At 50.2% G+C, this 10,671-nt stretch overlaps 1 protein-coding gene across 4 annotated transcripts; it reads right to left on the bottom strand.

Annotated features, from left to right (window-relative positions):
* Nucleotides 1–1,330: 1,330 nt before the first annotated feature.
* On the bottom strand, nt 1,331–9,811 carry LOC119696230. Of its 4 annotated transcripts, none has more exons than XM_038125945.1 (14): nt 9,795–9,811; nt 9,316–9,396; nt 5,113–5,273; nt 4,850–4,913; nt 4,701–4,754; nt 3,625–3,687; nt 3,505–3,546; nt 3,397–3,410; nt 3,243–3,283; nt 3,080–3,159; nt 2,904–3,003; nt 1,917–1,979; nt 1,797–1,838; nt 1,331–1,705 (listed from the first exon to the last, which is right to left on the bottom strand). In XM_038125945.1, the coding sequence occupies exons 6-14, from the start codon at nt 3,666–3,668 to the stop codon at nt 1,460–1,462; spliced, it is 672 nt and encodes a 223-aa protein (XP_037981873.1). In that variant the 5' UTR covers nt 3,669–3,687; nt 4,701–4,754; nt 4,850–4,913; nt 5,113–5,273; nt 9,316–9,396; nt 9,795–9,811; the 3' UTR covers nt 1,331–1,459. The 4 variants fall into 4 exon arrangements, with proteins under 4 accessions (XP_037981873.1, XP_037981871.1, XP_037981874.1 ...); XM_038125943.1 differs by having other exon boundaries at nt 1,332–1,705; nt 4,665–4,754; XM_038125946.1 differs by lacking the exons at nt 5,113–5,273; nt 9,795–9,811 and having other exon boundaries at nt 1,332–1,705; nt 4,665–4,754.
* Nucleotides 9,812–10,671: the final 860 nt, after the last annotated feature.

Below are 10,671 nucleotides of genomic sequence, written 5' to 3'. Positions count from 1 at the left end.
AGGACACAAACGAGAATGGAGGCTTAGAGCTGCACCAGAAAGTGAGACTTGAGCACTAACAAAGGCTTCATTCCACTGGACACTGCTCACCTTGCCCTCTTCAACCTGACGGCTGATATCTGGCTTTACTTCCTAAAAATAAAAACAAAGAACAGTGCTGTAACAGAGTCACCATTTACACTTCCCCTGCAAACACAAACAGGTGACTGACCTGCTATGGGGAACCCCCTAATCCAGGATGGGATGCTCTGCCATGGATTTTATCCTGCTGCATCTGAAAGAAAGTTAAGACAAGTCAAAGGGCTGCAGGAGAACTTCACAGCTCCAAACATCCTGTGTCAAACTAGGAATACCATCTAGAGCCTGACTACACCCCACCTTACAAATCTCAAGTCCCCGGGACTTGTCCTATCGCACCAGGCTACGCAGCAGGGCAGAGCGGCTCCGGCACAGATATGTGCACACACCCGTGACACAGGACGGGACGTGACAAACAATGGGGACACTAACAGGGACAGAAATCTCTTGGCAAGAAGAATGACTGCAAGGACCAAAAGAATGCAAATGAGATGACCGAGTCGAGAGCGATGGTGAACTGATGAGGCTCAGAGAGCCCTGGAGGAAGAAGATGCTAACTGAATGATGTATTCCAAGAACTGCAACGATGAATGTCCAAGAATCTTGTGGTCAGAATCCTCTACCAGTCCTCACATTCTTACAAGTCCTAATCCACCGTAACGTATCCTTGTGGGGCACAGCTGTCCATGCAGCTCAGAACAAGACCTGAAAAGACATCTGACCGGATGCTTCTAAAAAGAGTGGCAGTTCTGATGCCTGACTGAGCTCCCGAGTCAAAAGTTCTATGGCACTGGTGCCAGGCCAAGGAACTCTGAGATCACATATGCTAAGAATGCTGCCAAGGTTTCTGACAGGCCCCTCAAAGGGCTAAGGTAAAACACATGAGACACCCAAACACACAGAATGCACAATAGACAAGTGACACGAGACACACCGGGACTGCTCTGCCCTGTGCACCTCAGCGCTGTGATCACAAGTGAAACTTTCCCTTTTCAGTGGCCTAAGGGGCACTTCTTGCACATCCCCATCTCCAAAGCGGACTCAAAAACCCCTCCGGTGAGTCCCAACCCAGCATCCCACTTTCATCCCCTCTGCGGGTCACAGCCCTCTACTCATCTCTCAGATAGGTGGTCATGCTAATCTGTGTCAGGTGCAAAAGAAAGCAGCCTCGCCATCTGAGCAGTCCCTGCTGGCACCGGGCTGTTGTATCTTGCTCTGCCAAGAGAAAGAAAACCAAACATCAGTGCACAAGCTTAGCAGCACATCGGCCAAAACCAAACAAGTCTGCTACTCACCACATTCTTAAGAATGCCCAGGACCTCGGGCCGCACGCTTTGGCCGTGCTCGGAGGCTGACGCCGTTGTCGCAGGGTCTGCCTAGATTAAGCGGAGACAACTTGATTTGGCATTGCTGAAACCTGAAAGGACCCTCGCTGCTGCTCCCAACCTCCCCGACTCGCCACAACTCCTTGGCCTGTCCTGATGGCTACCGAGATAGGACAGTGAATGAGAAAATTTAAAGGCTTCATCGCAGAGTCCTGTAATACTTCCACAAGGCCCACATGTGCAGGAAACCCGGTGCATGTGCTGGCTGGTGGCGGTGGCTGGACATATGCAAAGTCAATTGCCTAAAGCAAACAAACGAGAATGGAGGCTTGGAGTTGCACCAGAAAGTGAGACTTGACCAATAACTACTTCAGTACACTACTCAATGCTCACCTTGCCCACTTGGCCTTGACTGCTGCTCTCTGGCTTGACTTCCTAAAAATAAAGACAAAGAACAGTGCTGTAACATAGTCACCATTTATGCTTCCTCTGCAGATACAAACAGTGACTGACCTGCTCAGGGGAACCCACAAGCCCAGGATGGGGCGCTCTGACAAGGATATAATGCATCAGCACCTGAAAGAAAGTTAGGATATACATCAAAGGGCTGCAGGATAACTCAACAGGTGGAAACACCTTTTGTCAATCTAGGAATACGATCTAGAGTCCAACTACAGCCCACGCTACAAATCTCAAGTCCCCGGGACTGGTCCTATCGCACCAGGCTACGCAGCAGGGCAGAGCGGCTCCGGCACAGATATGTGCACACACCCGTGACACAGGACGGGACGTGACAAACAATGGGGGACACAACAGGGACAGAAATCTCTTGGCAAGAAGAATGACTGCAAGGACCAAAAGAATGCAATATGAGATGACCGAGGAGAGGGCGATGGCGAGCTGATGAGGCTCAGAGAACCCTGGAGGAAGAAGATGCTAACTGAATGATGTATTCCAAGAAGCTGCAAAGATGGATGCCTGTGAATCCTACGGTCAGAATCCTCTACCAGTCCTCACGTTCTTACGACTCCTAATCTGCCGCAATGGATCCTTGCGGGGCGCAGCTGTCCATACGGCTCAGTACAAGACCTGAAAAGACATCTGACCGGATGCTTCTAAAGAGAAATGCGATTCTGATGCCTATCTGAGCTCCCTAGTCAAAAGTTCTATGGCATCGGTGCCAGGCCGAGGAACGCAGAGATCACAGATGCTAAGAATGATGCATGGGTTTCTGACAGGCCCCTCAAAGGGCTAAGGAAAAAGACCTGAGACACCCAAACACACAGAATGCACAATAGACAAGTGACATGAGACACACCGGGACTGCTCTGCCCTGCACACCTCAGCACTGTGATCACAAGTGAAACTTTGCCTTTCAGTGGCCTAAAGGACACTTCCTGCACATCCCCATCTCCTAAGCGGACTCAAAAACTCCTCTCGGTGAGTCCCGACCCAGCACCCAGCTTTCATCCCCTCTCTGGGTCACAGCCCTCTACTTATCTCTGACATCTGGGGAACCCGGTCCGTGTCAGGTGCAAAGCAAGGCCGCCTCGCCATCTGGGAAGTTCCTGCTGTCACTGGGCTGTTGTCTCGTAGTCTCCTACAGTCAAGAAAACAGAGCATCACTGTGTGATCTTGGCGGCACGTCGGCCAAACCCAACAATTCTGCTACTCACCGCTCTCCTAAGAATGCCCGGGTCCTCGGGCGGCACGATTGCGCCGTGCTCGGAGGCCACGCTGTCGTCGCAGGGTCCGCCTGGGTTAAGAGCAGATGAGATGATGTGGCATTGCTGAAACCTGAGTGGACCCTCGCTCCTCCTCCCCGCTTCCCTGACTCACTGCAACTCCTCCGCCATTGCCAAAGGCTACCCGGGTGCCACCTTTAAACAGAAAAAGCAAAGGCTTCATCACCGAGTCCTGTCGGACGTCCACAGGGCTCACGAAAGCAGCAAACCACGTCCATCAGGTGGCTGGTGACGGGGGCCTGGCATACTCCGAGTGGACTGCCTAAAGCACACAAACGAGAATGGACGCTTAGAGTTGCAACAGAAATTGAGACCTCAGCAATAACAACTGCTTCTGTCCACTGGACACTGCTCACCTTGCCCTCTTCAACTTGATTGCTGCTATCCGGCTTGACTTCCTAAAAATAAAGACAAGGAACAGTGCTGTAACAGAGTCACCATTTACACTTCCCCTGCAAACACAAACCGTGACTGACCTGCTCGGCCGAACCTCTGCACCCGGAATGGGGCGCTCCGCCATGGATTCTATCCTTCTGCATCTGAAAGAAAGTTAGAACAAAAGTCAAAGGGCTGCAGGATACCTTCACAGCTCCAAACATCTTGTGTCAATCTAGGAATACCACCTAGAGTCCAACTACAGCCCATGCTACAAAGTTCAAGTCCCCGGGACTGGTCCTATCGCACCAGGCTACGCAGCGGGGCAGAGCAGCTCCGGCACAAATATGTGCAGACACCCGTGACACAGGACGGGACGTGACAAACAATGGGGTCCCTAAACACAAACATCACTTTATACTACGAATTGTGACACAATGATGAGAAAAGAGTTCCTGGCAAGAATAAGTAGTGGCAAGGACCACGAGGATGCCAAAAGAGATGACTGATGCTCAGGGGACAGTGGATGGAGACAGCTCCTCTAAGGAGCAGAAGACTGGAACAGAGTGACCTGTTATAAGACCTGTTGGTCACGATGATCAAGGCGGCTGTGAGACAATGCTACGTTTAGAATGTTCTCCATATCGTGCAATCTTACGTGCCCCAGGACTTTACAGCTCACGGCTGGAAAGGATGGATGCTGATACAGCCGGGAACCAGGCCTCAAAAGACGTCTGACTCGATGCTTCGGAGATGTGACTCGAGATGCGGCTGAGCCCGCCGGTAAAAGAACAAATGATACTGGCATCCTGCTGAGAAGCGCCAGCGTTCGAGAACCTAGACACGACAGCTGATGGTTTTGCTAAGGGCCTCGAGGGGAGAAGGCAGAGATATTGGATCCAAGGGACCCCAAAGACACACTAGGTAACACAGGACACCGAACAACACAACACAGACCGGAACTGTTCTGCACCGCATACCCTACAGCTGCAATCGAAAGCAGAGCCTCTCCCTTTAGCTGTTCCACGGGGCCCCTTAGAGGACATCTCTTCACCCTCTGCAAATTTTTAAATCTGTCTAGGAATTTCCAAGCCACTACTCTCCTATCATCCCATCTCCAGGCTGTGGCCCCCCAACTTATCTTTTGGATGACCGGTGAGGTGAATCCACATTGGACCTGAAATGAGTCTGCCTCAGAGGGCCCTGTGATCGCTGTCAGCCTCTTGGTCAACTACAATAAAGAAAACCAGAAACAATGTATGAGTTCAGTGATATATGGGCTAAATCCCAGAAAATCAGCTACTTGCCCTCTCCTGAGTTACTTACACTCTCCTGAGTGTGCCTGGGTCCTCGAGTCTCCAGCTTTATCCTGAGTCCAAGGCTGTGGCACCTGGGTTAGAGAAAGGCAAAGTTACATGGCGTTTCTGTGACTGCAGTGTGCTTGTGTGATGTAAGACATGTGAATGCCTCTGCTACGCTTGTGAAAAGCCTTGGGGGGGCCCTCAAATAGACACCATTTCTCACCTTGCTGCCTTCAAAACCCCCCACCACCACCCCCCACAATAACTCCTAACCAGATACATCCTCACCCTCCTGCTCCTAGTCACAATCCTCAACTTAATTGTAGTCTCAATCTCAAGCATCATTTTTGACACTGGGCGGATCCCTTTTGTGATGTGATGAATCTGCCACAAAAAGTGTTGCACTTGACACGATCTGGATTTTCCGGAAGTTGCGCTCCTCCTCCAACCTAAAAACAACCAAGAACAAAACCAGAAACTACAAAAGAACTTTTCCACCCCTAAAAACACAGCCCAAAATCATGAGCTTAAATACTCCCTGTGTTCAATGCTGTATTCTTCACAGCATCTTCAAAGCCTCTATGACTTTAGATGCCTAAAAGCACCTGCTGGAAACAAGCTAAGATAAGCTGAAAGAGTCTCTTCACCGAAATGAGAGGAGAGCTCTTATCCCAGCAGATCCCAGAGAGGGAATGAAGCCCCTCTGCAAAAGCTGGGGTTAATATACCCCTGATTGGGCCCACCTCTCCTTCCCATGACACCCAGGAAAAGGGAGGGGGCAAATCCCACCAGGTATAAAAGCCCTCAGAGCAGCTACAGCTGTTTGGCTCCTCTGCCTTGAATTCAAGGGGAGTAAAGGGCTTGATATAGGAGAAAACTCTTCAGAGGAATGACAACGCTTTCTTTTTTGCTACAACTAATTGGAGCAAAAGGGTGGAAGACTGGTGAGAAATAAAACTTTGTGTTTAGGTAGCACAGCCAGACAAATTGGGTAAGTTGCTGTCAACTGACATAATTATTCTTTAGTGACTACTAAATATTATTTCACGTGTGACTAAGTAGGGTGGGGAAGAATACTAATGATATGAATAGTCTAAGTCTGCTTGGGACCTCTAATTAGGGCTATCTACATTATAAACAAAAATAAGAAAAATAATCGCCTCCCAGCAGTGTAAGGGTTAGGTATGTGCCAGGCTCACTCTTCTCTGAGATATCTGGTCCTAGGGCACAGAAAGAAGTGCCCTGAAATGCACATTTAAACCCTTAAAATGCTGAAAAAGGCAGAGCTTCCTTCAAGTGAACCCCTTCAAATGAGAAAATGGGGCAGTTGCCTCCACTGAAACTGATACAATGGCAAATAAATGCCTTCTGCCCTTTAATTTAATCCCCTAAAATATTGGGAAAAGAGCAGGTTTTCTTACTGTAAATCTCTCCAGTGATGAAAAAAATAGGGATTTTTCCCTCAATCCAAACCCTTAAGAAGGAGAGATAGCTGGGCATCCCCCTCAGTTTAAGCCTTAGGAAAACAAAAAAGAGGGCGGTTACCCTTAATTCAAACCCATAAAAAACATCGTTAAGGTTTTCCCCTTCTATTTAAACTGGAAAATAATGGAAAATGGTGACTCCCTGTCAATTAGCCCCCCTAACAGCATAGAAAAGGCAGGATTCTTTCAACTGAGACCATTAAAATTGCAGGGGAAGCAGATTCCCTCACAATTTGAACACAAAAAATAGGGGAAAGGGAAGCTTTTTCCCTCCATTTAAACCCCTTTTCTCCTAATAACCCCTCTCTTTTCTGGGAGTACTGTGGAGGGTCTGAAGGCTCTGGGGAGGGACTGACACAGTAAAAGGGGAAAGTTGAAAGCTCTCCCCTGGAACCCCACATGCTGCCCGGCCCGCTCAGGTGCCGCCCCTTGGCGAGAGGGTTCTTCTCTTGGCATTTTCTCGAAGCGATGCTCCGTGCCCGGGTGGGTCCGGCTGCTCCCCTGTCCCTGCTGGATGCTCCGACCGTAGCTCTGGGAGGGACGCTCGGGATACCCCCGTTAGCCCCTCTGGACTAGCATCTCCCTGTGCAGGTGTGCCCGGGGAACCCCCTGAAAGCAGCTGGTCACACGGGGTGCTGCTAGACCTTGGACTGGGGGGTGAGGTGAAGAAAGGTCCTGTGCAGAGTTCCCTCCCCTACACAGCCTTTCATCTGCCCCTTAAACAATGTGGTGCTAGACTTTCCTTTTCAAGGAAATTAACAGTCTTTCCCTTCTGCGTGCCCAGGGCCAAAACTGGGATTCTGCCTCCAAAACTGCAGACGGCAAATGATTTCTGGCAGACCGCAGCTGCCGAAGCCGAGAACTCTCGCTGCCCTTGGAGTGCCACGGGCCTCTTGTGAACGGACGTCCGCACGCGGCGGGGGTGAGTTTGGCTTTATGGGGAAGAGGGCTGGCGTTCCTGTCCGGGGGCCTATGCCTGCTCTGCTTCCGAACGGCGCGGGATTTCTCCCGGAGTGGAGCTGCCCCCGCCTAGAACTCGGGCTGCCCTGGCAGTTTGCTGAGCGCCTCCTGCAAACTGGCATCGGGAAACTCGGGGTGTGAGTTTTCCTGTGTGGAATTTCTCACAGACCAAAGCTAAGGGCATCTAACCCTAACTTTGACCGCAAGGACTTAGCTGGGTCTAAAACTTACGACTTTCGGACCGAGAGCGGGGGACAGGACCCGCTGTGCTGCCGCTGGCCCCTTTCTAATGCATTGCAGCCCTAAAACTTTGCCTTTTCAGAGGGTGTGTCCTCTGGCCCTGCCCATAATCTGCAAAATATGCTAAAGATTCCTAAAATAGCTTTGAAAAAGCCCCAACAATACCCTAAAAAATCCCAGACAAGTCCTAAAAAACCTTCCAAAATCCCCTAAGTATGTTTAAAAGTTCTGGAACAAACCTCAAAAAAAACATGCTCAGCCTCCAAACTCTACCTATTGCTCTCTAGCCCTCAGATGTTGTCCCTATCTTTTTGCAGTGGTACTTGTTGTCCTCTGAGGGTTCTGTCATTGTCCTGGTGTGAGGGTTGCTGTCTTGTCACACCGGGAGGGTTGCGGTGTGGTCTCACTGTTGGGGTTGCTGTGTTGTGCTGCTGTTGGGGGAAAAGGCTGTTGGTAGGGGGACTGCTTAGGGTGAAGTCAGGGCTGGGGTGTGTGTACCTGAACTTGCCTCCTAAGCTGTACCCTGTAGCCCTGATTTCCACTGGACTGTCCAGCCCTCAGGTCCTCCCCCTTTACCCCTAAATCCCTCCCTCTACGCCCCAGCCTTCAGGCTCTGTGTCACCCTCAAGCCCCTTCTCAGCTGCCCTTCGGCCTCTGTGTTTCGTGCTGTGAAAAGACCCCAAAAAACCCTAAAAATTCCCTAAAAAAAGCCCTAATCTTCAAAATGTCCTAAAACCCCCCAAAGAATACCCTTAAAATACACTAAGAATACCGTACTTTTAAAAACCCCAGAACACCCCTAACAACCCCTAAATAGTCCTAAAAGAGCTCAAAAATAGCCCAAAAATCCTTAAAATGCCCTGACAAGACCTTTAAAACAGACCTAAAAATTCCCTCAGAAACTGTAGAAATACCCTATATCTAAAAAAGTCCTCCACATACCCTCAATAGTCCTAAAAAAGCCCCAAGAAGACTCAGAAACCCCCCTAAAAATTCTAAAAACTACTAAGAAAGCCCTTAAAATACCCTAAAAAGACCTCTTAAAAGCCCTGAAAGAGCCCTAAAATTATCCTAAACGTTCCCAGAAAATCCCTAAAAAACTCCCACAAACACAACCCTAAAATATCCTTTGCAACCCCTGAAAAAAGCTCTAAAAAATGCACAGCCCCCAACTCCTACCTTTCACTGTCTAGCCCACAAACATCATTGCTACCTTTTTACTACGGTCGCTGCCTTGTGCTGTTGTTGGGGAAAACTGGTGTCCTAGGGGTGCTGTTTGGGGTGAGCTTAGGGTTGGGGTGAGGGCTTCTGCAACTGTAGCCTAACCTTACCTATTACTCTGGGTCCTGTCCTTTTTACCCCTAACCCTCAGTGTAAGCTGCCCACTTGTCAAACCCCCCCTCTTTGCCCCTCAGCCCGGAATGTCTGTGTGTCACCCCAAGCCCTGCAATGTTGTCCCTTGGCCTCCTAACCTCTGATGGACGCTCTCCACCCGGGTAGGGTTGGTTTTTAGGGTGAGGTTAGGGGAGGTGTGAGTTCTGGTTCACCTGTCACCCTCAGGCACCCCCCACTTTTCCCCTCAAGGCTCTCCCCAAGCCTCTTCTTGTCACCCTCAAGTTCCCTAGAGTAGCCTCTCAGCATCTCTGTGACAATCTGGACCCACCAGTCGCTCCTAAAGACTCCTTCTGCCTCTCAGCTACCCCGATCCTCTGTCACCCTCCAGCCTACCCTCCTCAGCCCGCATCCTTTGTGACACCCTGCAGCCCAGCATCCACAGCGGCCAAAACCCGAAAATTCTGCTACTCACCATTCTCCTAAGAATGCCCGGCTCCTCGGGGCGCACGCTTCGGCTGCGCTCGGAGGCCGACGCCGTCGTCGCAAGGCCTGCCTGTATTAAGAAGAGATGAGGTGATTTGGTATTGCTGAAACGTGACGGGACGTTGGCTCGTCCTCGCTTGTTCTCCTCGCGGGGAGCGGACAGAGCGACCGGCACCGGCCGGGACCAGCGCAGCGCCCGCGCCGCCTCTTCCGCCCGCCGGCCCGGCAAAGCCCCCCTCGACTCCGCACGGCTGGCACCGCCTGCACGCCAGCCCGGCGCCGCCCCGCCGGGATTTTCCGGCACGCGGTCGCCTCCACCGTCTGGAGAGGGGCGCGCGCGGGGGCTAGGGGGGGTGCAGCCCTGTTCCGACGCCGCTCGCATGCCCCCGGCCCGTGCACCGCTGCGACCGCGCCCCTGCCGCCCGCCGAAACCGGCCCCGCCGGGCCGCCCTCGCCGCCGCCATTCACCTCAGCCACGGCGTCTCTTTACGCCTCTGAAACACCTTCGCCCCTCCCCTCTATTTACAGACACCGCCCCGCTCGCCGCTCGCTTCTCCCGCCCCTCGCCCTCCCCTCCCTCGGCAGCCGTCCTTCCCCCGCCCCCCCGGCGCCCAGCTGCGAGGGGCGGGGCGCTGGCTCGGGGGGCTGCAGTACCGCGCTGTGTCCACAGGGCGGCAGCACTCCCGCCGGCCGCAGCCGGGGGCTGCCGCTCGCCTGGAGGGAAGGGGGGGCAAGAACAACAGGTGCGATCCCCTTCGAAAACTCATCAAAAATAAATGCCCCAAAAAAACCCGCACGAAAACTAAAAACACCCTGCCTTTAACCAAATAAAACCTCAAAACACCCTTTCCTTAAAATTATATTTAACTATTTTTTACATTTTTCAGATTCACATTTACATTTATAGTGTATATAAAAGTACAAATTATTTCTATTCTATATTACACCTATTGCTCATACTTATTTATATTTAAACTTTTGTATATATATCTATACATTTGTATATTTAGATTTAAATATATTTAGATTAGATTTATATATATATATTTCTAAATTTAGATTTCTATTCCTAAAATACATATGTTCTTTAAAACGAAACCCCTGCCTCTAACCAAAATCTGTACATATTTTTAATATTAATTATAAATGATAAAAAAACCCTGCCTCTAAACAAATAAGAACAAAAACCCATTTTATTTAAAAATATACTTAGTTTTATATTTATATTTTCCATAATTATACTCACACTTACATTTCTTTAATATTCATATATTTGATTTATAGATACATATATATCATAATGTAATACTATAGCTACAGTATGATTTACATTATGTATTTTATC

Source organism: Motacilla alba, unplaced genomic scaffold (assembly GCF_015832195.1).
Source record: "Motacilla alba alba isolate MOTALB_02 unplaced genomic scaffold, Motacilla_alba_V1.0_pri HiC_scaffold_136, whole genome shotgun sequence".
NCBI lineage: Eukaryota > Metazoa > Chordata > Aves > Passeriformes > Motacillidae > Motacilla > Motacilla alba.
The sequence above is the reverse complement of the archived record's forward strand: the minus strand, read 5'-3'. Positions and strand labels throughout refer to the sequence as shown.